At 48.4% G+C, this 25383-nt stretch overlaps 14 protein-coding genes across 14 annotated transcripts; 6 read left to right on the plus strand and 8 right to left on the minus strand.

Moving 5' to 3' along the window:
* The first annotated feature begins 126 nt into the window (after window positions 1-126).
* BT62DRAFT_962244 (uncharacterized protein) lies at window positions 127-1264 on the plus strand. The gene is made up of 5 exons (XM_043188636.1): window positions 127-269; window positions 336-689; window positions 745-838; window positions 895-1087; window positions 1140-1264. Exons 1-5 carry the CDS (start codon window positions 152-154, stop codon window positions 1236-1238), a joined length of 858 nt encoding a protein of 285 aa, XP_043043916.1. The 5' UTR covers window positions 127-151; the 3' UTR covers window positions 1239-1264.
* Window positions 1265-1322: 58 nt separating this feature from the next.
* On the plus strand, window positions 1323-2349 carry BT62DRAFT_510838 (uncharacterized protein). Its single transcript, XM_043181208.1, has 5 exons — window positions 1323-1622; window positions 1679-1700; window positions 1754-1857; window positions 1906-2231; window positions 2290-2349. Exons 1-5 carry the CDS (start codon window positions 1428-1430, stop codon window positions 2300-2302), a joined length of 660 nt encoding a protein of 219 aa, XP_043043917.1. The 5' UTR covers window positions 1323-1427; the 3' UTR covers window positions 2303-2349.
* BT62DRAFT_510992 (uncharacterized protein) lies at window positions 2340-3184 on the plus strand. The gene is made up of 3 exons (XM_043181209.1): window positions 2340-2368; window positions 2420-2839; window positions 2894-3184. Exons 2-3 carry the CDS (start codon window positions 2494-2496, stop codon window positions 3061-3063), a joined length of 516 nt encoding a protein of 171 aa, XP_043043918.1. The 5' UTR covers window positions 2340-2368; window positions 2420-2493; the 3' UTR covers window positions 3064-3184.
* On the minus strand, window positions 3071-6679 carry BT62DRAFT_927719 (uncharacterized protein). The gene is made up of 9 exons (XM_043185330.1): window positions 6422-6679; window positions 6208-6353; window positions 6046-6150; window positions 5928-5993; window positions 5330-5865; window positions 5144-5279; window positions 4818-5091; window positions 4633-4752; window positions 3071-4575 (listed from the first exon to the last, which is right to left on the minus strand). The coding sequence occupies exons 1-9, from the start codon at window positions 6582-6584 to the stop codon at window positions 3305-3307; spliced, it is 2817 nt and encodes a 938-aa protein (XP_043043919.1). The 5' UTR covers window positions 6585-6679; the 3' UTR covers window positions 3071-3304.
* A 16-nt stretch (window positions 6680-6695) lies between these two features.
* On the plus strand, window positions 6696-7677 carry BT62DRAFT_927720 (uncharacterized protein). The gene is made up of 3 exons (XM_043185331.1): window positions 6696-6890; window positions 6946-7225; window positions 7283-7677. Exons 1-3 carry the CDS (start codon window positions 6720-6722, stop codon window positions 7570-7572), a joined length of 741 nt encoding a protein of 246 aa, XP_043043920.1. The 5' UTR covers window positions 6696-6719; the 3' UTR covers window positions 7573-7677.
* BT62DRAFT_943317 (uncharacterized protein) lies at window positions 7558-10614 on the minus strand. Its single transcript, XM_043187873.1, has 13 exons — window positions 10399-10614; window positions 10312-10341; window positions 10222-10262; window positions 10122-10166; window positions 9961-10064; window positions 9601-9910; window positions 9423-9549; window positions 8903-9373; window positions 8507-8847; window positions 8294-8450; window positions 8134-8243; window positions 8042-8082; window positions 7558-7983 (listed from the first exon to the last, which is right to left on the minus strand). The coding sequence occupies exons 1-13, from the start codon at window positions 10450-10452 to the stop codon at window positions 7673-7675; spliced, it is 2142 nt and encodes a 713-aa protein (XP_043043921.1). The 5' UTR covers window positions 10453-10614; the 3' UTR covers window positions 7558-7672.
* A 1418-nt stretch (window positions 10615-12032) lies between these two features.
* Window positions 12033-16615, plus strand: BT62DRAFT_927721 (uncharacterized protein). The gene is made up of 23 exons (XM_043185332.1): window positions 12033-12371; window positions 12427-12465; window positions 12520-12556; window positions 12606-12809; window positions 12859-12871; window positions 12919-13013; window positions 13070-13161; window positions 13213-13467; window positions 13517-13578; window positions 13627-13712; window positions 13768-13954; window positions 14011-14183; window positions 14232-14601; window positions 14652-14713; window positions 14766-15014; window positions 15075-15298; window positions 15348-15445; window positions 15497-15568; window positions 15620-15760; window positions 15818-15904; window positions 15954-16019; window positions 16076-16162; window positions 16208-16615. The coding sequence occupies exons 1-23, from the start codon at window positions 12239-12241 to the stop codon at window positions 16520-16522; spliced, it is 3147 nt and encodes a 1048-aa protein (XP_043043922.1). The 5' UTR covers window positions 12033-12238; the 3' UTR covers window positions 16523-16615.
* On the minus strand, window positions 16550-17693 carry BT62DRAFT_1001248 (uncharacterized protein; the record flags this gene model as incomplete). Its single annotated transcript, XM_043176704.1, has 3 exons — window positions 16550-16717; window positions 16766-17297; window positions 17344-17693. The coding sequence occupies 3 exons, from the start codon at window positions 17691-17693 to the stop codon at window positions 16550-16552; spliced, it is 1050 nt and encodes a 349-aa protein (XP_043043923.1).
* A 454-nt stretch (window positions 17694-18147) lies between these two features.
* Window positions 18148-19272, minus strand: BT62DRAFT_1001249 (uncharacterized protein; the record flags this gene model as incomplete). The annotated part of the gene is made up of 3 exons (XM_043176705.1): window positions 18148-18894; window positions 18948-19171; window positions 19239-19272. The coding sequence occupies 3 exons, from the start codon at window positions 19270-19272 to the stop codon at window positions 18148-18150; spliced, it is 1005 nt and encodes a 334-aa protein (XP_043043924.1).
* A 241-nt stretch (window positions 19273-19513) lies between these two features.
* BT62DRAFT_984905 (60S ribosomal protein L13a) lies at window positions 19514-20343 on the minus strand (the record flags this gene model as incomplete). The annotated part of the gene is made up of 4 exons (XM_043189896.1): window positions 19514-19663; window positions 19717-19812; window positions 19866-20132; window positions 20185-20343. 4 exons carry the CDS (start codon window positions 20341-20343, stop codon window positions 19583-19585), a joined length of 603 nt encoding a protein of 200 aa, XP_043043925.1. The 3' UTR covers window positions 19514-19582.
* An 835-nt stretch (window positions 20344-21178) lies between these two features.
* BT62DRAFT_927727 (uncharacterized protein) lies at window positions 21179-21604 on the minus strand. Its single transcript, XM_043185333.1, has 2 exons — window positions 21506-21604; window positions 21179-21449 (listed from the first exon to the last, which is right to left on the minus strand). Exons 1-2 carry the CDS (start codon window positions 21509-21511, stop codon window positions 21195-21197), a joined length of 261 nt encoding a protein of 86 aa, XP_043043926.1. The 5' UTR covers window positions 21512-21604; the 3' UTR covers window positions 21179-21194.
* Window positions 21605-22083: 479 nt separating this feature from the next.
* On the minus strand, window positions 22084-22807 carry BT62DRAFT_511408 (acyl carrier protein). Its single transcript, XM_043181210.1, has 5 exons — window positions 22552-22807; window positions 22423-22500; window positions 22314-22371; window positions 22230-22259; window positions 22084-22179 (listed from the first exon to the last, which is right to left on the minus strand). Exons 1-5 carry the CDS (start codon window positions 22732-22734, stop codon window positions 22172-22174), a joined length of 357 nt encoding a protein of 118 aa, XP_043043927.1. The 5' UTR covers window positions 22735-22807; the 3' UTR covers window positions 22084-22171.
* Window positions 22808-23039: 232 nt separating this feature from the next.
* On the plus strand, window positions 23040-24267 carry BT62DRAFT_927728 (ribosomal protein L17). Its single transcript, XM_043185334.1, has 4 exons — window positions 23040-23140; window positions 23189-23273; window positions 23326-23790; window positions 23843-24267. Exons 1-4 carry the CDS (start codon window positions 23076-23078, stop codon window positions 24035-24037), a joined length of 810 nt encoding a protein of 269 aa, XP_043043928.1. The 5' UTR covers window positions 23040-23075; the 3' UTR covers window positions 24038-24267.
* BT62DRAFT_511643 (uncharacterized protein) lies at window positions 24094-25341 on the minus strand. The gene is made up of 5 exons (XM_043181212.1): window positions 25093-25341; window positions 24951-25039; window positions 24768-24892; window positions 24639-24707; window positions 24094-24589 (listed from the first exon to the last, which is right to left on the minus strand). The coding sequence occupies exons 1-5, from the start codon at window positions 25259-25261 to the stop codon at window positions 24301-24303; spliced, it is 741 nt and encodes a 246-aa protein (XP_043043929.1). The 5' UTR covers window positions 25262-25341; the 3' UTR covers window positions 24094-24300.
* Between the last annotated feature and the right edge of the window lie 42 nt (window positions 25342-25383).

The following is a 25383-nucleotide window of genomic DNA, read 5'->3' on the forward strand; positions in this document are numbered from 1 at the left end:
ACTCGGCTACTGCTGACTTTGAATGAGACCCGCGTATTACTGTAACCTGTTGGCATTCCATCAGGACCAGTCACGTGCACCGCGTTTTCCCTGATTTTCCTTCCTTTTCCTTCCTTTCTGGGTCAACACCTCTTGGTCATCGACCACGACGATGGCCTCGGCCGCCAATTCTCTTGCTCTGAGGGACGTCATCAATCCTCAATTCCACCAGAATAATTTCCCGGCAGAGCTTTATATCAAGTCGCAGCTTGGTATCAAGCTCGACAAGGGTCTGTCTGATCTTTCTCAAACTTTGTATATACTGATGCCATTTCATATGGTTTTTGCTATTGTAGATGACCAAATTTGTCGTTTGTCACTAACCTCTGCAGGCTGTCCACTCGGTCCTCTGCACTGCCCCCTACGCCATACCACGCCATCCATCCAAAATTTCCAGCCGCCAAAACAAATACCTACCCATCCTCGCGACAGGGAGCGTCTTTCGACTGTCTGCAAGCATTGGCTTCGAGGTCTTTGCAAGAAGGGAGATGCGTGCGAGTTCTTGCACGAGTACAATCTCAGGCGGATGCCTGAATGTTGGTGGTATGCCAAGTACGGATATTGTTCAGCTGGAGATGAGTGCCTATATGCCCATCCCAAGGAACGCAAGGTTGAATGTCCAGACTACAAAAGAGGCTTTTGCAAGCTAGGTATGTTTACATAGACAGACCACATGCTGTCAAGGACTGATTACTTTTCACACAGGTCCTGAATGTCCTCGAAAACATGTGCGGCGCGTAGCGTGTCAGTTATATCTCACCGGAATGTGTCCGTTGGGTCCTGAATGTCCAAGAGGACAGTAAGTGCTTTTGCTCTTTGAACATCCATTTCTATCAGTTGCTTATTCAACACCAGCCCCAAATCCGATTTACCGACTCAAAAGGACTACGATCCGCCTATTGCTCCCACCAGGGATCTCGGTCCTCCTCCACCAGGGTACGGTCGATATTCCGACTTTGATCGTGCCCCTGGTTCTGGTCCAGGGTTCGGCAACAATCCCACCTCCATGCCGCCCAGGAGGAATTTGGATGAAGTTTTATGCTTCAAGGTACGTTTTTCACAGTCGTTATCAACCCAGTGTCGTTAATAAACTTCTTCAGTGCGGGGAGAAGGGGCATTACGCCAATCACTGCCGAAACAGAAACGTTCCTGGCAGTCGTGGTGGAGTAGAAAGAAGACGGTACGGTGGTGAGGATTGATATCGCCTATTACATATGCACTGGTCATGTATTTATTTAAATAATACATATAAATCTGATTAGTTTCCTCGATCTTGATGACATCATGACTTGAGCACTTTGCACTTACCCTCCACCATAGCGCTCATCCGTCCTTTCTTGTCTGCGTCCAGGCTCGCCCGCCATTCTGTCCTTTCTCGCTGTGTCTCGATGGTTCCAAGGTCGCGTGAACTGTCTGCAGAGCAGCTTGCAATCCAAGAAACACGCAAAGCGAAGAAAAAGAAGCAGACACATCCGACTCCTCAAGTCGATGACAGAGGCAAGATCGTGGAGCGCGTTTGGCTGAGATGCTCTGAAGGGGATGGTGTCCGTGACGGATTTCGTGTCAAACTTCTTACCTGGAATGTCTGTCCATTCTTCGCCTTTTCCCCAGCTTCTTGTAATTAATTATGGAACGAAAGTTACTAGCACAATGTTTAGTTCGTGCGTCTTATCTTAAAAAGAAAGCAATAATATCTTTCAACATTGAAATAAAGGCCGGGAGCTGTTTCCAGTCAGTGACTGTTTGAAGGCAGCTCAGCGAGAACATATGATATATCGTGAGCTCCTGTCACAAGACGTTGATATCCTCTGTCTGCAGGTAAATCAAAATTTCCCGTCTGTGAGGCATAACTTGATACTGTTCTAGGAAGTCGATCGGCTCGAGAAAGTCCTTCCCGTCCTCGATACTGCCTCTTACTCGCACCACTACGCGGCGGGGCCTAATAAAAAGCATGGCTGTCTCATTGCCTTCAAAAACAGCTTGTACTCCAAGGTTGGTGATCGCAAGGTCGAGTATGACAATGAAACGGTCCGGGATGATGTAGATGGTCCCGGGCGCAAGGGAGCGAGCTTCCGAACAAAAAATATTGGATCCATTGTCGCCTTGGAGAGTACGACTGATGAAAATCGCGGTGTCATCGTGGCTACCACTCATCTTTTTTGGCACCCGAGATACACGTATGAACGTGCAAGGTGAGTCGACATGCTGTAGCTATGCATACTCCTTTTTTTTACACTTACGAACAGACAGGCTGGGATCCTAAGACGCGAAGTTCTGAGATTTCGATCAGAACACGGCCTGGAAAAATGGCCTTGTATAATCGCTGGTGGTTCGTACGACTACTCCTTTTAAGTTTGGGCATTTGAAGTTTCATTGATAGACTTCAATTTTGCCCCGGACGACGCGGCCTATTCGTTACTAGTCGGAGACCCGTTACAACCCACACAAAAGGAGATGATAATCAAGTCGCACGTCGTACACGCCACCATAGATCCCACCGTTCCTCCGACCAAAGAAGCTGCCGAAGAGGATGAGGCATCGGACCCAGACAAGGTCATCACCAATGCTCGGTCTGCAATACCTGCCGACGGACTACTCTCACCGTCCGAGCTCATCGCTCTGTTCGCTTTGGACAAGCCCTTACTTAGTGCATACGATCAGGGTCTGAGAAACATCCGGAGTTCGTCTGCAAGTCTCCCGTTCGCTACGTTCGGCGACAGAATTACTCTGGATCCTGTGCGACTGGGCGCTAATGAGCCAAATTGGACGAGCTATACGCATTACTGGAAAACCGTACTAGGTGTGGATTGAGTGCAGCGTCGGAACGAATTCTGACCGCCATACCGTTTCATAGATTACATATTTATTATAGAGCCAGAGGAGAGTCGTTCGCTCGTTACAGGACTTTTGTCTCCACACCGGACTGCTGATCTAGACCCAGGAATACCAAGGAGGGGGATATGCGGAAGCGATCATGTTTCGCTTTGTGCCCAGATAGAATTCGTCTCCTGCTTAGAATCCTAACAGAATATCCGAGAATTCATCGCATTAATCATGTTTCATTAAATCGGGATCCAAATGCATGAAGAAAGCGTTGCAGTAAGTAATGTAGTAATTTATATCATAATTCAGGGAAAAGAATCTCGAGTGAGTGTGAAAAGATATCGAAGATCATGGGTATGCTAAGAAAAAGAATGAAACACCGTCCATACGACATCTGTCCTATAATGAAATTATGCAAAGTCCCCGCTATAACAGAATGCAATCAATTTGCGTTTCTATCAGATCCCGCCAGTAAACTATCGAACAAACCGCCCGCGGACTTCTCGTTGCGCAACTGTATCATGTATACAATACCTGTCCGTGCACCCTTGTCGCTAAGCTCGATAGCCACACCAGTTTTACCCACGCGCTCGACCCCATCAGTCAAAACAATTGTAGATATCAGAACGGAATGGTCTTTGTTCTCAGACTCCACAACGAGTTGTTTAATATTCGTGGGGTCTTGGTGATACAGCTTGAGACGGGCAGAACCTAAAGACTTCCATTGCGCATGCTGTTGCTTCAAGAATACCTTGCACTTCATCTGCGCTGAGATGCTGGATGTCACTGGACCCTTGGGTAGAGACCGCGCTTCCTCAGCAGGTGAATTGGGAGGACTCGGGTCAGCGAAGGAAGCTGCCTGCTCGATGCCAGAAGCTGCGCGTGAACTGAGAGTTGACGGTAATAAGGGACGTGGCTGCGGGGCATGCAAACTTCCCGAAGAGGAATCTCTTGGGATGAAATTGTTGGGTGGGTATCCATTAGGAGGGAGGGAGGGAGAAGGGAGAGGCGGTGCCGAGTATGGCTGCTCATATTGGGAATGAAGCGACCGCGTAGAAGGTGGCTTCCGCATGCCATTAGGGTATAAAGGCTCGGAGGGTGGACGCGGAGGAACACCGTAACCACCCTGAGGACCTGGCAGTCGCATTGGGGAAGGCGGCGGCTGCTGATGAAACGAAGGTTCAGCCATACGTTCACCAGGTGAGACGAGGGACATTGGCGGGCGAGGTTGCTGATTACTGTACGTGTGGTGGGACGCGGCGCTGGTGCTCCTGGAAGGTGCAATGACTTGACCTGGACTGATAGACATGGGTATATTGGGAAGTCCACCGGCAGAAGGACGTTGCTCGTGCAATGAGTGTGCCACCGATGGTATGCGTTGTACGTTAGGCGTAGGTGAATATTGACTGTCTAAAGAGGGCATTCGCTGCGGGACATTACTATTAAAATTTTTCATGAGGTCATCAGGGGAATAAGGGGGGCTCCGGCCATTCTCGACGGGTCGGTATGAAGATGGAGGTCCGCTGGACGGTCCATCAAATTGGAGAGGCTGGAGTACCGGAGGAGAGGACAAAGATGTTCGTTGTGGAGGACTAATGCTCTGGCTCCTATTAACCGCTTGTGGCGGCATTGTATTTTGCGGTTGAGGGACGTCTGTCGGTGGTAGGCCAGGAAGAGGTGGCATGGGCGGTGGTGGCTGCTTCGCAGGGGCGACTGCGGAAAGATGATTCTTAATTGATCCACTCGTTTGGGGGGCGACGAAAAACTTACTGGAGTTTGCAAATTCGATACATTCTCGGAATTCAGATATCATGAAATTGCGAGCCTGAACAGACTCCGTCTGCAAGAATAAATGCTCTTTTCGCATAATGGCAACATTCAATGCTGTTTCTAAACGACCAGAATGGGGTGAATGTTACTCGGCATGATACAAAAGAAGGGCCACAACGACTGACCTTGACCACTCACTTCGGATACACGCAGCACTTTCCCGGCTAAAGGAGGGTAACATAACCACATATCCGGACCGTCCAGACCTCCAGCTGAACGTTCTTCGGGCGTCATCTTTTCGCATACCAAAAACAGATCTGACAAGAGAAAAACATGCCCTCGACGATGAACAACTTCCACGCCCGTAGCACGTGGCGTTAATGTAATGTTGACATCCATAGATAGGCGAAGCTCCCGCTTAAAAGTAAGCGTAGGCGGCGACATTTGGAGGCGGACGCTCTATAGACATAATCGAAATAAGAGATGACGCAAATAATCATGATGTATCTACCTTTGATTTCATAGTGAAAATGTCCAACGTTCGTTCAGTAGATAACCGCCTTTCCAGATCCGAAATTGGTGTCGACATAGTCTGAGATGAACGGAGACTAATCGACGTCGTCGCTGTCTCTCTCGAGAGACGCTCCCTGGAAATATTGGTCAAACTAGTTATGTATATTATATGAGGTGGACATACCCTAGCACGCTGCTTCCTCGGGCCGAACTACTTGAGCTGTTCGGTGTTGCATCAGCATCACTATGAACTGGTGCACTTAGTGCCGGTGACACTGTCGCACTTTCCCTTTGCGTCCGAAGGTCAAACACCACTTCATCCTCACCTTGCAACATAGGGGGCTCGGTAAACGGTGATTGTGTTGAGGTGACCCTGATATGTGCTCTCTGCTCCAATGTATCCAACAGCATGTCTAGTTTATCCAAAGCGCCAACCAAGAGTCGATGATCGCTCCGACCAGGAACCGTACTTTTTAGAAGTCTTGAGTAGAGTTTCCTGTAGTATTTAAGACGAAGTTTAGGAAGTAGGAAGAGAGCATCAAGAGTCCACAAAGGCGGATCTTCGGGGGAAGTAATAAGTGACGTTGGAGGAGGTAGGGCCGTGGAGAAGGCGGCGATAATGGACGGCAGGCGAGTATTGCATGAAACAAGATCCCAGTCATCGAAGCCACAGCAGTACTTGTAGCAGTAATTGGTGTACGGCATTTCCAAATCATCAATCTAGTAGTGGGCGACGAAGATGAACGAAACTGAAGAGGATGATATCATTCAGGAGGACGTACCCAGCGCATGAGTAAGTCGCCCAAAGCCTTTGGCGAGGAAGGATTGGTGCCAATCTCTTTAAGTTTCTGCAAACAATATGACGCGATACTTATGCAGCGAAAGCACGAGGAAACGCACCGTCAACAGACTTCGGTTGGCCTTGTATACACTCTCAATACTTCTAAACATTGTATCGAGCTCGGCCGGGGGTAAATTAGTACGGGACCATGCTGCAGCAACTTTCTACACAGGAAGAAGAGATCAAGTCGAGATAAAATACAGGGAGACAGCGCATCTCACCCTGATGATGCCGGTCAACTGCTCAACATAGTTCTTTTCCGTGTCTACAAGATCAGTTAAAGGATTGCTTCGCTTAGGTTTTGACTCTGGATAAGAAGGCGAAACGGGGGTCGTTGGACTTGTAGGCGTTGAAGGAGTGGACGGACCTGAGAAAGCGGAGGATGAGCAAGGAAGGCAACAAAGGTCTAGTAAAGGCAAAGCAAAGAAATCGCACCTGGCTCTGCAGAGAAAGTGTGGTTCTGAGAATGGTACAGCGAGCCAGCAGGAGAATCAAGCGGTAAGTTTGGCGGGGGCGGGACGAAGGCGGAATTTGAGTGGGCTGGAGGGGGGAGAGGCGGTAAGGCCCTTGGAGCAGAATCGAAGGCGACTGATGTCATGAAAGCGGGAGAGAAGAAGAAAGAAAGGAGAGCGAGACCAAAGGCTCGACTGAAGGAGGCGCTCAGATCGTGGTCAAGAGTCGAGGCAAGGGAAAACAGGCACGTGCTAAAATCTGTTTGCTGATGGCAGCCACTATGGACGACGACCATTCTGTCTTCAACAGCCCTATCCTCTACAGCGCTCTTTCCTCCCACAGTTCACGACATCTCATACAGCCAGACATCGATGCAGGCCTTCTTACTCCTTCAGACTGCAAGACCCTTCAAAATTACTTTAATCAGAAACCTATATCCGCACCCAATGTCGTCAGTATCTCTTCATGTTTGATACTGCATTTATCATTCATTCACTCTCTTTCAGTGGTCGGCAGCCATTGGCGTTCTCGCCATTCAAGCTATCCGCCTTTTTGACCGCCAGGCCACCCCCTTCTGGCGTAAACCCTGGACTTTCGCCGTGGTGACGGGAGCAAGCGCCGCTCCCCTGATTTACTTCCGCAAAGTTGATCTCGACATGCAGAACAATGTTTTGCAACGTTTGGAAAACCCGGATGGTGTCAAGCAGACCTACCTCAACGCCAAGGCGCGTTTTGCTCACGTTGCAGCACCAACTCCCGAATCTCATCTTGATGATCCTCAACCAGGTATTTTACCCTTTCTGATTTGGTCCTTGTATGCGTCTCAATTTCTTTTTGCTGTAGCCCTTGGACATCGCCCCGTGCCCTTAGCCCCATCTATATCCTCTCCAGCACCCAGCCGTTGGGAACAAATTCGGGCTGCTAACGCGCAAAATCCCGGCGCATCATCCTGGGATACTCTTCGGCAAAATCATGAACGCGTTTGCGTCAGACGATCACAACTCGGCGGTTCATCCAACCCTGAGGAGCTCACCCGTGACGATCAAGCCACAGAACAAGCGCGTTTCGATGCACTACTAGAGCAGGAGAGAAATTTCGGACAGACTTCAAATGAATTTCAGAGGAACAAGTAGTCCATATCCAACTCCGTTTGTAAAATACATGTACAGTAGAAACACAGTGAGCACAAGCGAGTACGAATCATGGGGTAATAAAGTATAATATATTGGTCGTCTAACCGACGTAAGAAGTGTTCGTGGGTAGAGAATGCGCACCATCGTGATCGCTTCCTGTACCTGGTGACCATCCAGAACCAGAGCCACGACTCGGTGTCAGCTGAGGCGGAGTTATCTCTTCATATTGGGGACTGACTGGCAATGGTACGACAGTCGAGCGTTCCTCAGAACCTGTCCGTGGTTTGTCTTTTTGCCACAGAGTTTGAGAGGAGAAAGGATACAACGGAACTCCAACTTCTAGCGGTTGCTTCTGCGCCGTCATTCGCACTATTTCTCTCATAAGTCCTTGAAGCAGGCGTTCTTGTCGAGCTAATGCAATAATAGCTGGTTATTCACAAGGAGCCACTTGATGCCAGAACTCACTCACTTCCTATGGGAGATCTCTGTCCATATGCAAGCATGGCAAATCTGCAATCTAGTCGACGACTGTTTCAACACCAGACACCATTGACTTCTCACCTGAGCACATTAATTTCACCCCACACACTGGATTCCCTTTGAGTGTCCCCAATCTCGATGAAATATTTACATAGCTGGACTTGAACGACAGCTGCCAGATACCAGCATATCTTATGAACAGAGGTAAGTGAATGCCGGTGATTGTCAAAAAGATACATACAGTTACAAAGGGGTGTAACCTCGTTATGTCCAGAGACGTTGCCGAGAGCATACAGTAGGCACCGAGGATCTGGCGCGCTGAGTTGACACACCGCGCCGTTGAGATGCTTTGCCCGTCACTGAAGTCCATATAGGGATTATGAAGGGTAATGGTAGCCCTGTTAAAACTAAGTTAGCATCGCCTGTATTCGTGCAACATGTCTTTAAAACTTACGCGTGAGGGATTATATGGACCATATACAAATCCGTATCCAGCGTGCCGCCTTCGGGGGCATCGGTCACTCCGGAATTATTCTTAAAAATATGAGGGAGGCTTTCCAGGAACTCGGAGGAGACAAGCTTATCAAGCGCTTCAAACCCTTGCAAGAAGAAGGGGTTCTGGTTCCTGCTGGGAGCTGTTGCCGCTCGTAGACTTCCCCGCACGTTGAAATCAGTGACACGGCCAAATAGCATCACCGCCTTGATCAGCAGTAGGAAGCTATCTGTGTATTGCGGTGGATGTCGTGTGAAGATATCTGGGGTAGATAGGTCCTGGGGATTGCTCGGAATGGCGGCCTAGAATTTACCAGCATCAAGATCCGGCCCACGTTAAATCGGTGCAAGGACCTGCCTCGGATTCAAAGTCTTCATTACGCAATGGCAACTCTGTGCCCAAATCTCGTTCATCGACAGCATGTATCCATCCACCAACAGACGCTATTCGATCGAACATGATTGTCATCCACCAGGTTCTGCGACGAGACTCCAAATCTCGAAGATCCTTAGGCGGTGCAAGGTAAGCACCGGGTGAGTTATTTCCATGCGTTGAGAAAGTTCCAGGATAGTTCAGCCGTAACGGAACGGCGACTCTTGTCTGAAAGCCAGCGAATATCCACACTTCTACCCATCGTCCTTCCTGGTAGAAGTACCATGATAGTAAAATGCAAGCTTGCATGACTGAGAATATATCTTCGCCGCTTGCCATTGTTTTGTCAATGTACGATCGAGTTTTTCCAGCATGGAATTCTGCAAATGAGTCTCGGCGAACGCCATCTGGCATGATTACTACATTTTGAGGAGACCAGCGAGACGCCACCGTGCACTATAAATACCCATCAATACAAAATTCATGCTTAGGGTAGCTACTCAACTATTGCGTGGAGGATGGCAGAATGAGGGAATGCCGGGTCCCGAGGCGACAATAGCATCGAATTCAGAAATGAAGGACGGTGTAACACCCGTGCGCCACAAGGATCACACCGAAAAAATACATCTATACTGAAAGCAGCCCGTCAACGACCAAGAGTGCACCAGGCAACAAATGCGTACTAGTGATTGAGGGTCGCAGGATCAGGGAGATCAGGGTTCCAGCCCGTGAAAAGCAACTCCATGAATGGATCTGTGGGCAATTTTGAAGCAACAGGGAGTAATTGCGGGCTGCTGCTTTCACTCCTGAAGCGAGACTCAGGACTATCAGCTGAGATTAAGTTCATTAGGGAAGCATGGGGTAGAGATATGCCGCCTCCATTTGAAAGCGGCCTCGGTATGTCGGTGACATTGGCATTAAGCGAAGACGGCTGGGTGGGAGAGATGGACCGAGGGGCGGTTTGCTTTTCATACAGTTTGACCTTCAGTTGCGCTAATCAAGATAAGATAACATGAGCGAGCTTCGAAGACGCAAAGACGCACAAATCTGGCTCTCCAGCTGTCTGATCCTATCCAAGGGATCCGTGTCTGGGGCCAGAGTCAAGCCTTCGACGGGATCATACGAACACTGAGGTTCACTGGGATGGCTGAGAACGATGATAAGAGTCTGTGATAACTACGCGAAAGAACGTAAAAGATCGTACGCGTATCCCACGGGGGCCGGAACGCTGACGAGGGCCTGCCATTGTCTGAGACGGCGCGTGAGTCGACGTAAAGGCAGGTAGTCTGAAAATTAACACTCACTTGACGCATGTACCGCAATGTGGGCGTGCAGCATCGCATTTCTGGGTAATATCTGAGCTGTCGAGCGGCGAAAAATGAGTGGATACATACGAGCTTTCTCTTACGACAGGAGCGGCAGGCCTAGCACACGTAATAAGCAACGAATCACGGCAAATTCAATCATTACGGGAAGCCTGCCTGGTTTCTGCGGAGGGCTGGTCGAGTCGAAGATGAAGGGGCGGCTTTGGGCATGGACTGTGCTGTGATATGGAACAGAGATAGAGACAGACAGAGGTGATTAGACGTCGCTCAACGGTTGCCGAGGAAATAAGTAAGGGTCGTCAAGCGAACGGGATTGGAGCAGGGAAGACAGTACTACTCAGTAGTTCTTCAGACAAGAAAAGGCTATGTCTACAGAGCTCGGCCAATATAATATTATTATATATAACTAACCCCGAGCACGTGGTTTTATATTTCTTCAATTTCAATTTGGTAATTATCTAATTTTCTCACCTTGGATGATCTATTCCCCTACCAGTAGGTCTGTCTCCCATATTATCTCCATCAGCCGCCGGTCTGTGGGAACGGAGACACTCTAACTCGTGTGCTCAGCGCTGATCGCTGTGATTAATCCCTGACTCGGCATGAATTTCTCGACTCTGTTCTCGCCGTAGGCATCTTTTTGCGGCGGTGTGAGGATCAATAACTAAACACTTTTCACCAAGATCACAGCAGAGAATGTTCATATATTCCTTATCATGATAAAATCATATCCAGGATGCCTGATGGACATGGGCGGAGTTACTGGGAAACAGAAAATTCCACGGTTACCGTCCATACTAACAGTATTGCTAAACGACGAGACAATTGCATCAAGATCTTCAAGAAGCATGGCTTCATCAGGATAAAAAGCGTGCTAATTGAGAGCCGCTTACAGTATCGTTGCCACCACTTGCCGGGTGTGGGCGAGGTGCCGAAATTCAGTTAAGTAGATACCTAGCGTCAGAGAAAGAATTCAGACTTATACTCCGCGACGGTCACAGTTGAATGCACCTTGCCAAGTTCCAAGGTTCAGCTGACCATTGGTGATTGGTATGGAGACAGTGGTTCCAACCAAGGTGGCTTTGGTATGAGATACGCTGCCCAGGTGACAGTTCAGAAGGCTAGGCGGTATGCATAGATGATGAGCTACTCACGAATCACTGGTGACATCAATGGCATTTCAGTCAATCGTATCAGTCTCTTGCATGACAAAACGCACTGACTCGGGACCTTCATCTGTATGCAGCCAGTTGAGACTCTCAGGAACGACATGATCCAAAGCCATGTCCATATCTACGACGAAGTGGATTAACAAAAACCTTATCAATGTAGTCCAATCAAATATTGCACCTTTCCTTACATCTGTGCGGAATCCAGTCAGAACAATCATCGGCCATGAGACTTGTCTCTTACCCTTATCCCAGTTCTCATTGAGAGTCAAAGCACAAGACGTGTGTTTCCTACACATAGACTATAGTTGAGCACATTTCCTTAGGAATCGGTGAGCTCACACGAAGAGAAAGAACATCCCAACCTGAGGTCAGATGAAACTGATTAGAAACTGATCAAGGGTATGATAATAGCTCACCGAAATTCCTTCAAGTCCTTCTTTGATGTTTAACCGAACCTCATCAGTTATCAGATGGCAGCCCTTGGAACGACGCGATAACGTGAATGTTTTTTGCCAACCCATGATAATAATATAATACTCGTCGTACTTTGTTTATTTTGGGAACGTCGTCGGTGATCTGTCTACTTGCCGCATCACATGCTTTGGAAAAAAAACGAATCCGGAAACCTCTCTTTGTAACCTCTAATTTGCTGGATGCAGCGGCTGCCCTCATTTTGTAAAAGAGTTTGGCGGTACCCTTTCCTTAGGCGTCAGATATACCATCCCCTTCCTCCCAGACCGTCCTCCAATTGGACCGCATCCTCTAGTAGCTTCCGCGTTCGGCAAGCCTCTACGTCTACAGCCACCACTGGGTGCTTAGCATCTATGTCTGCTTCTTCAGAGAGTTTCGGAAACTTTGATCTCGTCAAAAAGGTCAATCTTGATTTCACAGACGTTGTTGTTTCGAAATGGAGGAGCCGCGTGACGGGCCTGAGCGTTGTTCATCTAGATTACACAGGTAAGTGTTTCTTGCAGCTCTCCCGGATACTTCTCTCATTTTCTTCCGTGGATAGCGCCCATCGTAAACGGATATTTCGTTGTTGGTACCGAAAGTATGTACCTGAGATTCTCTTTCTCTTCGTCCCACTCAAAGAAATGTGGCTCAGTATTTGACGATTCTGGTTGCCCCCATACTCTGGAACAGTACGTCGTCCCTGATGTTTTATCACCATTTGATGTTATGTCTCTCTAGTCTTGTTTTTATGGGGTCAGAGAAATACCCGTACAAGGGTATCATCGATCACTTGGCTAATCGCGGTTTCTCTAATGGGACTAACGCCTGGACGGATACGGATCACACCGCCTACACAGTCTCTACGGCGGGAGAACAGGGATTCTTGCAACTACTGCCTATATATGTTGATCACATCCTGTATCCCACAATGACGCAAGCTGGGTGAGTACTTCCCCATATATCGCGTGCCGTATCGTTGAACAGTCTGCAGTTTTGTAACAGAAGTGGGTTTTCTGTCTGTGTAGTTGTGCATGCAAACTCATAGAATCAGGTTCATCATATTGATCCAAACGGACAAGATTCAGGTGTGGTATATAGTGAGATGCAAGGCCGAGAAAATACATCAGGGGATCTTATGACCCTTCGGTGCGCCTGTATATTATCAACACTCGTTATTTATTTTCTCTTATTGTTCTGGACAGGGCACAACGACTTTTGGACCCACCAGGTTGCGCCTATCGCAGCGAAACAGGCGGTCTTATGGACGCCCTACGAGTACTCTCGGTCGAGCAAAGTATGGTTCTTGTGACTGCAGTTGTTCTCGATTGATTTAACATCGATCTAGTACGGAAATACCATGGCACATATTATGTCCCGCACAACGTGACCCTCATTGTGGGAGGAAAGCTTTCCAGTGGCACGTCGTCATTGCTGAACGTGGTTCAAAATCAAGTGGAACCTGTTCTCATCTCACATGGCCAAAACAAAGGACCCCGTCCGCCGGGTTGGAAGCGACCATTTGTTGAAACGGACAGTGCTGCTAGACCCCCGATCTCCGAAACCATCAAGGAAACAATAGAGTTCCCTGAGCAGGACGAAAGTCAGTGTATAACTCCATTCCAGGGACCCTCTGTTCAATCGTGCTGCAGGTGTTGGCGAAGTTACCATTACTTTCCTGGGCCCTGCAACAAATGACTTTCTAGGGCGGAAGGTACTTCTCGGAATTCAATTTACTTTCTGCTGTTTATATGTTCTACAGGCAGTTGAGATTTTGGCGACATACCTTACCTCTTCCGCAGTGGCCCCCCTTAACAAGGAATTCGTCGAGATAGAATCACCGCTATGGTCGGTGTTTTCTGTCTTTTTCGTAACTCAGATGTGCTTACCTGTCTTATTTTAGCACGTACATCTACTTCTCAGAGGACATCAGAGCTACCCGTGTCTACCTCCCAACATACATTGGTTCAATCCCGACAGAACATCTGGATACCTTTGATGAAAAGTTGAAAACTGCTCTTCAACGTATCGCCGATGAAGGAATAGACATGGAACGTATGGCTATGGTCATCAATCGTGATGAGCGTCAGGTTTCATGATTTATCGACCTCTTTACTCCCCCATGGCTCACCTTGCGTTCATCTAGCTGCGCAGCAAACTAGAATCGGCCAAAGGCGATACTTTCTCCACTAACATCATCACGGACTTCTTATACGGTGCCGAGGATGGCTCAGAACTGAAAGATTCCATGGACGAAATCAACCAGTATAACGAGATAAGATCATTCTCAAGCAAACAATGGACGGTTCTTCTGAAGAAGTAAGGGGCCACACATTCGACTTGCTTGGTTCTCATCCTGTCTTTCAGGTACTTTATTGATCCAGCATCTGTTGTTGTCATCGGTAGACCTTCTGCTGTCTTGGCTAAGAAGTTAGAGGAAGATGAGAAAGCTAGAGTTGCTGCTCAGGTCGATAAGCTGGGTCCGGAAGGTCTCAAGAAGGCGGCGAAGGAGCTTGAAGATGCGAAAGCAGAACATGATCTCCCAATTCCTACTGACGTACTGACGAAGTTCCCAATACCCGACGTCAAGAGCATATCATGGATACCAGTTCAAAGTCTTCAAGAACCAGGTACAGGACGAGATTCCGTGCCAGGACGAACGGAGACATCACTGTCCCAGCACGTGCATAATGACGGTTCTGCCCTACCGTTCTTCGTACAGTACGACCATGTCGAAGTGAGCGTTTTCTGATACTGCCCCTAATAACTTACCGAGAAACTTTGTAGTCAGATTTCGTGACTGTTCATGGCTATTTCTCCCTTGCAAAGGTTCCTCATCATTTGCGACCGTACGTTAGAGCGCTTTCCCTCAGCTACGACATTAATGACCTTTTTACATAGACACATATCAACCTATCTGTCAGCGTTCTTTTCATTGCCTGTACAAAGACAATCCGGCGAATGGCTGAGCCATGAAGAAGTTATCAACAAACTTGATGATGAGACTGTATCATATGAGGTGGGACTCGGGGTGTCAAATGCATTTGCGGAAACTCTTCGTGTCAGCATCAAAGTCCAAATATCTGGTTATGAAGTTGCCGTCGCCTGGCTGAGAGACCTTGTCTATGGTGCTCGCTTTGACAAAGAGCGGTAGGCAGCGGTCTCTCGCCATCCTTTCTTCCGCCTCTGAACCAATTTCCTACCCGTCAGGCTCCAAGTAACTGTTGCCAAAATACAACAATCCCTCCCCGAGCTCAAACGTGACGGCAACACGGTCCTGGGATCCCTCTGGGCAGATCTCCTCTACAATGAGAATTCTACGTCTCGAGCGGGAGGAGTTCTTCCTCAGATTGAATTTATTCCCAAACTCGTCAAACAACTACAGGAGGAGCCGGACAAAGTTATTGCGGATTTCGAGGAGATTCGGAAGTACAGTAAGCGGCTTCCAAGACATAAGGAATGCTTCTTAATGGCTCGCTCTAGTGACTGATCCTTCTGGAATGCGATTCTCGGTTACAGGGGACGTTATCAATCTACCACAACCACGGAGTATCTGGCCCAAGTATTTCCGCTCTGTACCGGTACGTCCGTAGTCGAAATATGGACTCTCTAACTAACAGAAGTGTCAATAGAAAGTACCTCTAGCACCCGTCCCTTTAGTGTCTGATAGACTCAGTGCAGTTGGTGAAAACCCTGTTAAGAAGGTTTCCCTTTTCGTCTGATGTTGCTAGGACTGTCTAAATCTTTACTCTTAGGCGATTGTCATGAGCCTCCCTACGATAGAGAGTTCATATGTCACCCACAGTGCGAAATGTGTCAAAGGTTTCCAGCAGCCCGAATATCCTGCTATCCGAGTTGCGCTTGAAGTCCTTAACGCCACCGAAAGTTATCTCTGGGTTCGTGCTTTTTTTTTTCGATGGCAGAACGACATGTAATGACCGCATTATTCTTAGCGGTATATCAGAGGTTCAGGTCTGGCATATGGCGCGTACGTATCAATAGACCTTGAAGCCGGGCTCTTGAGCTTCTCTTTGTACCGGGTGAGTTTAAGTTGTAGTGTAACTGACTTTTTTCTTATTCAGATGTTAGAGCTCTAACAGCCTAGGGGCTTTCAAGGAAGCTTCAGATGTCTTGAAAGGACTAGTCGACGGAAGCGTACGTCGCCCTTTCAGATCACCTTTTCGGGATAGCTGAGGGACTGGCGGTTCCAGGTTCCCTTCGATTCAACAACACTTGATGCTGCCAAAAGTAGTATTGTGTATGGTATTACTAAGAGCGTTTCAACAGCAAGTCGAGCAGTAAGTTGGCAATCTATAAGGTTGACTGTCTCTGACATGTTGCAGGCGAGTGTTTCCTTCGTGAACCAGGCGCTCAAGGGTCTTGCACAAAACTACCAAGTTGAATTACTGGAAAAGTTCCAGGCTGTGACTAAGGAAGATGTTTTGACTGCATTGCGGACACATTTCCTCCCTCTCTTTCATCCATCATCATCTGTAGCCGTCGTGGTAACATCTCCTGCTAAAGCAAATGAGATTGCTGAAGGATTGAGAGATGCTGGGTTTAATGTAGAGAGCCGGCAGCTGGAGGTTGACCCGGATGAATACAGCGGTAGTGAATGTGATAGTGATTGCGATAGCGACCACGACCATAGTGACTAGCTTATTGAAGCTGTAGTGTATATATCTTCATAGCTGCCCTCGTGGTTGCAGTTCATCGGTACCAATGACTTGGATCATTTTTTCATCAGCCTCTCCAGGCTTCAATTCAACATCTCGGAGGAAATCATTCCGAACGAGAAACCGGATGGCTTGGGAAAGATTGGATACAGTCATGCGTATCTCAGGAAGAAGCAGCTGGATAGATAATGAGTTAGCTGATTACAGCAAAGCACAGACACCTACGTTTCGTAAAAGGGTCGGCTGGGCGGGAGGGGGATGTTGCAGTGGTTTCCTTAGTAGAGGCCTGTTTATTGGTGCAAGGATTTTCGGCGGCAGGGTCGGGGGATCATCCACCACAGGATTCAAGGTCACCTTTGATGATAAAACCTCCGGCTCACCGTTATCGCTACTATCACTTTCCGAGGAGCTGGAAACGGTTTCTACACGGGGTTGAACTGGCGTAGAGTGAGCATTGACTGCACCTCCTCGCCCACGCCAGCCGGAATCTGCAGCACCTCTGACATGTCCACGTACCCTTTGCCGTCCACGGGTAGGCGGTCGAGGCTCATTATCCACTGTTCTCTGCCGTTTCCTGCTAAAAAGGCCGAGTTCCTCAACGGACAACTGCCCTCGCGCTACTGCTTCCTCCTGCTTCCTCTTCTTCTCTTGTACTCGTTTGTCGCTAGGCCATCGTTTCTTCCGCTCTGCAAGCCATGCATCCAGGATTTCGGGGGAATCAAGGACAAGGGTTGTTCCCTGTATGGGCATAGGCTTGCTGAACAAAGATTAGGCATGGGATCTGGCCCAAAAGCTCGACGTACCCTTTAAGACTAGGGTCCGCATCCCAATTGTCAGTTTTTTTCTGCTTGTCCCATCCAGGAGGGAAGATGAGGTGCCTGTCCATCATGTGCGTCTCGACACTTTTCTGAGAGCCGGTAAATACGCAATTCTTATATGTGCATCGACTGCTCCCCGTCTGGTACCAAGATGCAGCGCCCATATCCATCGAGCGAGAACTGGAGGACGAAGATGCTGCAGTGTAGGTGCTAGAGACAGCGTATCCTTGGGGCGTAGTCCCGTGCTGGGTGTATGCTTGGGCATAGTGATTGGAATAGGCCTGACCGTACGCAGCAGTAGCAGCAGCATTATTGTAGGGTGAATTGCTCGCCATTTCCAAAGTAGCAATTGACGATTACATCATTCGCGACGCGCAAGAAATTTTTGTACAGACCACGTGTAAGTAAATAACACGACACAGGCACCTCCCACTAGTAAGCTCAACGTATGATAGTCATGTATACATACTTTTTAAAGTGTCTGTCAACAAGCACAAAAGCAGTACGATGTAGTCAGCCATCAACGGTAAGTATTGGTCAAGAAGCAACGCGGGAGGGAAGCATGTAACGGCCTTTTGACAGCAAGGAGGAAGACAGTCCGAGGAGTTGGGGGGTTGGCGGTTCAAGATGATAGCAAGGCGGAACATATGAACAGAGGGGGGAAGGCGTAGACTACTGTAAAATGGACAAAAGGGAAGACGACGTTGGTGCGATCCCAAGCAAAGCCAACGCTGGACCGACTTTCCAGCAGCTGGCGCATTGAATGCAAACAAGGAAAAGGGATCAGGATTAATCCTGCAATTCCTGCGGTTGCTCCCGTCCCACCCTTCTCTCCTTTTCACTCTCAAGCTGGTTGTATAACAAGAACAGCGCCTTCTCATTCGCTTCGGGGGTTCCGACGATGGTGAACATTCGTTCACCGGTTTCATCGTGGGGAGCTTTGGCAATAGAAATTTTGGAACCGGACAGGCGTCTGATCTCGGTAATCTTCGTTCCACTCCGCCCGATGATACAACCGACCATGTCAGAGGGAATGGAGATATTCTGGGTCCGCAGATTAGCGGGTACGACCGACATCGTGGTTGGTCCCATGCTGGGAGAGGTCGGAGGCGATAAATGACCACGTATGTCGCCATTAGAGCGGCGGGAAGCGCTGGAGTAACCATTCGCAGATCGTCGGTTGCCAGACCGCTCCTCGCTGGTTCCAGGATGGTACAATACAGTGCCCATGCCTCGCTCGTAGTCTTCCAAGAGACACTTGCCAATCTCCTCAATGGCATGCCCAATGGAGTCTGGAGAACCCTGGACTTCCACAATACGCTCGGTTGACTGCGGAAGCATATCTTTCGAGGCAATCATACGGGCACCGGAGCCATCCTGAATGGCCTTAATTTTGAGACCGCCGCGTCCAATGATGGTACCCATAAGATTGTGTGAGATAAGGAGACGGATAGAAGTATGGGAGGTAGAGGGCGAGGCAGGAATAGGAGAGGAAGGGTTCGAGGCCACGAGCTGGGAGATGATGAGAGTGTATGCCTGGGGCCACTGTCAAAGGAAGTCGCCAATTGTATTAAAATTAAAGTACGGACCCTTGCTACAGCCTCGACAAGGCCAGTAACCGTAAGCACCCGTTCATGCACGCCAGGGATGACCTTGCTGACGCCAGCCTTTACACCGGTCTGGTCTCGCAGGTCGGCGACGTTTTTACCAGCCTTTCCAATGATGACACCTGCGTCCTTGGTACTGACGAGGGCACGGAGGGTCAGGATGTCGTGAATGGATGGTGAAGCAGAGCGCGATTGCGGTGGCGAAGCTATAAAATGAGTCCGGAAAACAAAATGAGGCTCGTCGACGAGACCAAGGAGAAAAAAGCGACGAACCCGAATCACGTCTTTCGGAAGAATCGGAAGGCATGGAAGAGGGCGGGATGAGAGGAAAAAGGGAGAAGAGGACAGGAAGGTGACGGAAGAGAAACGGAGAGAAAGGGCAATGATGACTGACTGCGAAAAATGTGTTTTTTCGGCTCTGCGCGTTTGCGCGCCTTTTGGCTACCAATTTGAATTACAGCTGGTCCAGCCTCCTACTCATTTGGTTTACGCTCAGTATTCTTACTTTTTCACACTGTCTGTACTTTTAAAAAGCAGAGAAAGGCGCCAAACGATGTATACGCAGCACTGCAGTAACATAGTATGGACATTCACATATCATGAAAGTAGTATAGCAGCTAGTAGCCGAGCTGAGTAAGTTTCTCGAAAGACGACGACTTGTCAAGAGTGGCCTTTTGGCGAAGCTTGATAGCAGCAAGCTGAGACGGAAATCAGTACCTACAACGACTCTTTGGCTGGCTCGTATACATACCTTGCGTTCATGGAATGCCTGGGCCTTGATTTTCCTCTTCTCCTCCAAACGGTCTACGACGTCCTTGTAACCCCAGCCGACTTCATGAGACAGCCGCTGTTGCACACCAGTGAGTACACCAAGAGTCCAGCTGTCGCAGAACAACGTACCTTGACCGTGCAGTACTTGCGACCAGGCTTCAACCTCAACACCCTCAAAGCCTCCGGGACAACCATCCGTTTCTTGCGGTCATATGGAGGAGGAACGCCCTCATAGAGCTTCAGGCGCTCCAGGGCAGCAGCACCCCGGGCGCTCTTGTGGGGAGTCATTCCTCGGATGGCCCGGTAGAGAATCTTGGAGGGCGCGCGGTGGTGGAAGGGGCCGGATTTTTTGGGGTTGACAATGTGGCGTTTGTGGAGGAAATTGTGGTATCGGAGCTGATTAGACAACATTTACACCAGCGTATCGTGTCGAATATTGGAGTCATACCTTGTTGCGGAAAAAGCTGCCAGAGATGTTGATCTCTTCACACCTAACCACAACAATTTTCTGGCCATTGAGGATCTGCTTGGAGATGATCGAGGCCAGTCGACCAAGGAGGTGACCCTTGCCATCAATTACGATGGGTGTCGAAGAGAAAGTGGCCATCGTGAAGTCTGCGAAATCGAGGTCAATATCCACGGTTTTCCCTGGCAAAAAAGCGAACAGAAGAGCGACGGACCTAAAATATCGAAGAAAACAAAATTCAGCAGTGCAGAGGGTAGGTGCAGACCAGATTTACTTACCTTGAGGAGTTGAGCGGTGTAATTCGAATGCGGCGTACAAGGGAGGAAGCCACTGACCCGATCCAAACCTTGTTTCCAACTGCATAGCTGCCGGCATCTACCGTATCTTCGAACCAGACTCGTACGCTTATGTAACTCTATTGCATTAATCATCAATATTTAACTACCAAATCTGTGTCGTGGTGCGCCACGGTATTTGCCTCCAAAATCAACAACGAATAGATGCCCAGAGTCTGGGTATTTCTCCTGCAGGTCATTTATATCTCCATTCAACCTGCAATGCGCAGTGGTGACATACAGCTGGTCATTATTGGGCCCTAGGAGGCTTATTCAGAGCCAAGTCGGTTCAATATGTGCCAGTACAGCTTACCCCCAAAGCAACAGGCCGTTACGCGCCACACAGTGGGAAACAATATCTGAAAGTCAACGTTCCCTTCACAGGAGAATCTAACAATTCGCGATCCCTCCCATCTGTGAAAAGGTGGTTCGCATCACGACATGTAACTCGTCGGGATGCCCATCTTACCGAGCGCTCCAGATACATCCCTCTTCATCGATACATAGCCCGTCGCAAAAACCGGGAAGATTGAATTTGTTGGTGTCAATGAAGACACGACGATTGGACAAGTTGCCATCATCATAATCGTATGCGTAAATTATGTTTCGCTTCGTGTCGGTAAAGTAGCTGATCCTCGGGTTAGGGAATTACTTTCGTTAGACGATCCACACGCACAACGTTCTTTCATCTACACTCCAGCCCAAACCATTCGAATCCTGCAAGACGGTATACTTGGTAATATCAGTGACGGTATAATCATGGCAACCCACTGTGAACGGCCCTTCATCCACCACTTTGACGCTACGATCGGTTGGATCATATCTATACAACATCCCAGGAACGCCATGTACTTCAGAATACACCGTTCCCGCAAAGAAGCGGCCCTTGCTGTCGCAGGCTCCGTCGTTGAAGCGAGTGTATGGTTTCTGATCAGCAGGTATCGGCTTACAGATATAGTTGAGAGTAGGGCCATCGAGTAGGGCGAAACCCTGAGACGCTGCACAGGCCAACTAGAAGTCAAATCAACAACGCTGCAGAGTGGAAACTGGGCGAAAACAGACGCCGGTACTACACAGAGCCAGGCAAGTGATAGAATCTTCATACTGATCTACTGCTAGCTGGCTGTCTTGCGTGTTGAAGTGATAGACCTACGATGAGCATCAGAGTGATGGCAACACTGCTTCCATCCCAAGATCTACCTTCTTCTCCTGGATGTCAACAAAATGTAAGACCCCATTTGTAGGGTCGTAGATAGGACCTGTAGGAGTTTCAGTGTCAGCGGCGCGGTCGGTAAAGGAGCTGTATCATGCGAATGGCATACCTTCTCCCAAGGTGCATCCCACCTTTAAGAGAGGATGATTAACGATGATCTGAGGTACGTTCATAGATGGATGGATGGGTAAAAGACGTCTTGTTTGGGTCTTAGTCAAGTGAGCGAGGCAAGCATATATAGGCATCAGACTCGCGAAGACTCCTGATCGGATATGATGTTCCGAATGGTATTCCGGCACTCAAACCGAAGGCATTGGACGCATAGCGCTCATGACCAAGTATTCGCTCACGTAAATGTCAGGAAAAGTTTACTAATCATGTGTTGATTGTGTTGGGGAGTATTACAAAGTAAATATCCTTTTCAGTGAGCTGAACAACAGGTTAGAATCGTAAGGCTATGCTACCAGAAGTGTACGCACCCTCCGGAGTCTCAGAAATGTATTTGATGACTGCGAAACATAGAAAAATGAGCGACATCCGATATATGAGGCGAACTAACACACCCTGCTCAACTGTTTCCATCTCATCAGCGGCTTCGTCCGGTATTTCTATGGAGAATTCCTGGAATCGAGGCTCAATATCAAGTATACAAGAAATGTAACTCCATCGCACCTCTTCTACTGCCATGACCACCTCAACGGCATCCAAGCTGTCAAGACCAAGGTTTTTGAACGAGGCGCTTGGTACCAGCTAGTAGCCAATAAACCAATAGTAAAAACGCGCCCTCGACTGAAAGCATACCTGCTCAGCCTTGACCTTCTCAAATCCTTTGAAAACACTCAGAACGCGGTTCTCGATAGCCTCCTTGGTGAGACCAGACGCGGCAGAATACCACCTAGCCGGAAGCTGGCGTTGAGAGTAATACACATTCAAGAACGGACGAGAGAAAGTAGCGGGCCTGGCGGCAAGGCGAAGGAAAGACATGACTCGTTAGTGAGGATGGACAAACTTGAGGAAGAGACCGGGCGGTTTGATTGGCCAGAGTGTTAGGTCCAGACACCTTCGGACTTTGAACAAAACAGAAAAATATGATTCGGCAGTCAGCGATTATCCAACTTTTGCTGTCACGGAGGAGCTCGAGCGCAGTGACAATTTTTGAGTTGATTTTATTGATTTAACAGCACTATTGGAGGGTGGATAGATAGCATAAGGACTTACTACTAGTGCTGCCTTTTCTTCCTTATTTTTCTTCTTCTGGTAATTACGTAATATATATTCGATTTCTTCGTCGTAAGTACTGCCTTGAAGCTTGGCCACAGACGAGTATGAAGCATGGCGTCGCTTTCCGCAAGTTCTCGAGAACAACATCACACAGAAATTTAATGCTGAGGTATGTTTGGATGCTCTGAATGTATATTTCTTGTGAATCCTTCTTCAGAAATTTGGTTACATCCCTCTTCGAGCACGAACAAATCAAAACGACACTTCCAAAAGCGAAGGATGCAGCACGACTGGCCGAGAAGGTGTGTTGCATGCTTCATGGAGAAGCGAATGGACTCTCAGCACCCCTTTCAGATAATCACGTTAGGCAAGAAAGGGAATAATGTTGCCTTCACCAAAGCCTCTGCGTTCCTGTTGAAGCAGGACCTAATTCCCAAACTTTTTGGCACTTTCGCTCAACGATACGCTGACCGGCCGGGGGGTTATACACGTATACATAAGTACGGAAACCGCCCAGGAGACAACGCGCCAGTCGCAATATTAGAGCTGGTGGACAATCCCAGGGATCTTCGATGGGAAATAACGTCGCGCGCTATTGGATGGGAAATGCTGAAGGACAAGCTCAAGCAGGAGGAGCCTTTGTCGCTCATTCAAAGGGGAGCTCCCGACGCCCAGAATTTCATCCAGCATGAACGAAGTTTGGACCAGAATTCAACAGGCATATTAAGGCCAAAGACACGGTGGAATCTTCAGAAGGTTTTGCGGTTCAAAGGTCAAGATGGGACAATCGCACTGGGGCGAAAGGTTGAAGAATACTTTGTGGGCTTGCTTGTTATTCTTGATTACAGTCGCATCCTGAATGTATGTACAGGATCATGTTCTTGCATCGACGGTGGCTACCAAAGCCCTGGATGAAAACCGGATGATCAAGGCTGGCCAGATGCTTCCTGGAGAGACTCGGAATGCTCTTTATCTCGCGCGCGGTGCGTTGGGCCATCAGAAACCTGCTCCAAATGAGCAACACATACTCAGCGTCAAAAATATGTTTAAACAGCATCCATCATAAGCTATTGCAACCACTATTTGGTATTCTTCTTCCTAATGTACAAACGTAAAACATCGGACAAATTGGACTATTTTTTGTCAGTGAGCCCGTCAGAATTGACTTGCCGCCTCCAGATCATCAGCGTTTAGCCAATCAGCCCCGACATTCAACAACTGCCTCCATACGTCGTTGCGTGCTTGGATCGGCCAGCCGGGGGTGTCCCAATACCTCGCAGTGATGCCGCGCTGGTGTGCGTCATTCACAAATTGTGTGAGGTTCGTCAGTTAAGCTTCGGTGATATTCCCAATACCATTCCAACCCACGGCTACCTCATAATCAGTGCTTGCTACGGGTGAAATTGTATCGTTCCAGATCGTGTCGGTTGCAGAGAGTTCAGCTAGCGGTGCGTCGAAGAAGTAATCACGCGGGGACAACGCCAAGACGCCGTCCAGCGGGGTATTACCAGTTCCAATGACAGTGACTGCTGACTTGGTCAACGTTTCATTCGAGAATGTTGTGAGATAACCTTTCCCTCGTAATGGCGCTAGAGTCTCCAGGATCACGGGAAGGGCTCTTCCTATTGTATTCAGCGATGTCTTCTGCAATTTCAGATATAACGTACTCTTTCCCGTTCGTCTTGATATCAATGAACAGTTGCAGAGCTGTGCCACTGGAAGTGTCAAACACGCCACTTGCGTGACACCGACATGGTGAGTGGATGGATTTCGCATCATAGTTGAGAGATACAGACTTAACGCTTGTTACGTTATTAAAATCGGTGTGGGGATTCTGAAGATCTAGGACATTCAGCAAGGGCTGAATGTACAAGGAATTCAAGGTCCGGTCTTTGGTCAAGGCCGCTTCCTCGTGTCCAACCTATATTCAGTGTGCTAAGTAACATCCTTGACCATACATCCGAAGTAAAAAGACTGACGTAGAGCGTCTTGTTCACAAGCCAAACGTCTGCCTCCACGCTTGCAACGTCTAATGAGATCGCAGTTAAAAGAGGGACGTCTCGCCAGTCTACATCATAATTGTTAATACCAATAGAATCATTAGCTGAACATTACACGCACAATCATTGTGCGAGTGAATTGCCTTGGGAACGATGCCTTGTGTGAACTGGGTAGGATACTGGAGCAATGTTGAGTTGGAAGACTGCAGAAACGCAATCTGGTCATTGACTCCAGCCCGGGCAGACACGTAAGAGGTGAGAAAGCAAAGGACACCAGTGAGCATGATCATCAGGCCGCAAGTAATCTGTGTCGGATATATACACTGAGGTTGGGCGACCTGGGCTCATAACGCACGTGCATCGTAGGCAGCATTCCCTGAGTTAACTTCTTCATTTCCATCAGAATCTTATA

The sequence above is a fragment of the Guyanagaster necrorhizus genome (genome assembly GCF_019112545.1).
Source record: "Guyanagaster necrorhizus MCA 3950 unplaced genomic scaffold BT62scaffold_4, whole genome shotgun sequence".
NCBI classification, from domain to species: Eukaryota; Fungi; Basidiomycota; class Agaricomycetes; order Agaricales; family Physalacriaceae; genus Guyanagaster; species Guyanagaster necrorhizus.

What these genes read in the sequence shown, in the direction of transcription:
- BT62DRAFT_511408 (XM_043181210.1), bottom strand. Translation starts at nt 22,734, where the DNA reads ATGTCTTTCCTTCGCCTTGCCGCCAGGCCCGCTACTTTCTCTCGTCCG. An exon ending in AGAAGGTCAAGGCTGAGCAG is followed by an intron (nt 22,501 to 22,551) that starts GTATGCTTTCAG and finishes ATTGGCTACTAG; the next exon opens with CTGGTACCAAGCGCCTCGTT. An exon ending in GATGGAAACAGTTGAGCAGG is followed by an intron (nt 22,260 to 22,313) that starts GTGTGTTAGTTC and finishes TATGTTTCGCAG; the next exon opens with TCATCAAATACATTTCTGAG.
- BT62DRAFT_927719 (XM_043185330.1), bottom strand. Translation starts at nt 6,584, where the DNA reads ATGACATCAGTCGCCTTCGATTCTGCTCCAAGGGCCTTACCGCCTCTC. An exon ending in AGTTGACCGGCATCATCAGG is followed by an intron (nt 6,151 to 6,207) that starts GTGAGATGCGCT and finishes CTTCCTGTGTAG; the next exon opens with AAAGTTGCTGCAGCATGGTC. An exon ending in TTTTCACTATGAAATCAAAG is followed by an intron (nt 5,092 to 5,143) that starts GTAGATACATCA and finishes TTATGTCTATAG; the next exon opens with AGCGTCCGCCTCCAAATGTC.
- BT62DRAFT_510838 (XM_043181208.1), top strand. Translation starts at nt 1,428, where the DNA reads ATGGTTCCAAGGTCGCGTGAACTGTCTGCAGAGCAGCTTGCAATCCAA. An exon ending in TCAAACTTCTTACCTGGAAT is followed by an intron (nt 1,623 to 1,678) that starts GTCTGTCCATTC and finishes ATGGAACGAAAG; the next exon opens with TTACTAGCACAATGTTTAGT. An exon ending in ACTAGCACAATGTTTAGTTC is followed by an intron (nt 1,701 to 1,753) that starts GTGCGTCTTATC and finishes ATTGAAATAAAG; the next exon opens with GCCGGGAGCTGTTTCCAGTC.
- BT62DRAFT_927721 (XM_043185332.1), top strand. Translation starts at nt 12,239, where the DNA reads ATGTCTGCTTCTTCAGAGAGTTTCGGAAACTTTGATCTCGTCAAAAAG. An exon ending in GAGATAGAATCACCGCTATG is followed by an intron (nt 13,713 to 13,767) that starts GTCGGTGTTTTC and finishes GTCTTATTTTAG; the next exon opens with CACGTACATCTACTTCTCAG. An exon ending in AGTATTTCCGCTCTGTACCG is followed by an intron (nt 15,446 to 15,496) that starts GTACGTCCGTAG and finishes AAGTGTCAATAG; the next exon opens with AAAGTACCTCTAGCACCCGT.
- BT62DRAFT_943317 (XM_043187873.1), bottom strand. Translation starts at nt 10,452, where the DNA reads ATGCCCAAAGCCGCCCCTTCATCTTCGACTCGACCAGCCCTCCGCAGA. An exon ending in CATTGCGGTACATGCGTCAA is followed by an intron (nt 10,167 to 10,221) that starts GTGAGTGTTAAT and finishes GCGCCGTCTCAG; the next exon opens with ACAATGGCAGGCCCTCGTCA. An exon ending in ACAGAGATCTCCCATAGGAA is followed by an intron (nt 7,984 to 8,041) that starts GTGAGTGAGTTC and finishes TTATTGCATTAG; the next exon opens with CTCGACAAGAACGCCTGCTT.
- BT62DRAFT_962244 (XM_043188636.1), top strand. Translation starts at nt 152, where the DNA reads ATGGCCTCGGCCGCCAATTCTCTTGCTCTGAGGGACGTCATCAATCCT. An exon ending in AAGAGGCTTTTGCAAGCTAG is followed by an intron (nt 690 to 744) that starts GTATGTTTACAT and finishes CTTTTCACACAG; the next exon opens with GTCCTGAATGTCCTCGAAAA. An exon ending in ATGAAGTTTTATGCTTCAAG is followed by an intron (nt 1,088 to 1,139) that starts GTACGTTTTTCA and finishes AAACTTCTTCAG; the next exon opens with TGCGGGGAGAAGGGGCATTA.
- BT62DRAFT_511643 (XM_043181212.1), bottom strand. Translation starts at nt 25,261, where the DNA reads ATGATCATGCTCACTGGTGTCCTTTGCTTTCTCACCTCTTACGTGTCT. An exon ending in AATTCACTCGCACAATGATT is followed by an intron (nt 25,040 to 25,092) that starts GTGCGTGTAATG and finishes ATTATGATGTAG; the next exon opens with ACTGGCGAGACGTCCCTCTT. An exon ending in TTGTGAACAAGACGCTCTAC is followed by an intron (nt 24,893 to 24,950) that starts GTCAGTCTTTTT and finishes CACTGAATATAG; the next exon opens with GTTGGACACGAGGAAGCGGC.
- BT62DRAFT_927720 (XM_043185331.1), top strand. Translation starts at nt 6,720, where the DNA reads ATGGACGACGACCATTCTGTCTTCAACAGCCCTATCCTCTACAGCGCT. An exon ending in CTATATCCGCACCCAATGTC is followed by an intron (nt 6,891 to 6,945) that starts GTCAGTATCTCT and finishes ACTCTCTTTCAG; the next exon opens with TGGTCGGCAGCCATTGGCGT. An exon ending in TCTTGATGATCCTCAACCAG is followed by an intron (nt 7,226 to 7,282) that starts GTATTTTACCCT and finishes TTTTTGCTGTAG; the next exon opens with CCCTTGGACATCGCCCCGTG.
- BT62DRAFT_510992 (XM_043181209.1), top strand. Translation starts at nt 2,494, where the DNA reads ATGATAATCAAGTCGCACGTCGTACACGCCACCATAGATCCCACCGTT. An exon ending in TTACTGGAAAACCGTACTAG is followed by an intron (nt 2,840 to 2,893) that starts GTGTGGATTGAG and finishes ACCGTTTCATAG; the next exon opens with ATTACATATTTATTATAGAG.
- BT62DRAFT_927728 (XM_043185334.1), top strand. Translation starts at nt 23,076, where the DNA reads ATGAAGCATGGCGTCGCTTTCCGCAAGTTCTCGAGAACAACATCACAC. An exon ending in CAGCACGACTGGCCGAGAAG is followed by an intron (nt 23,274 to 23,325) that starts GTGTGTTGCATG and finishes CACCCCTTTCAG; the next exon opens with ATAATCACGTTAGGCAAGAA. An exon ending in GAAAGGTTGAAGAATACTTT is followed by an intron (nt 23,791 to 23,842) that starts GTGGGCTTGCTT and finishes ATGTATGTACAG; the next exon opens with GATCATGTTCTTGCATCGAC.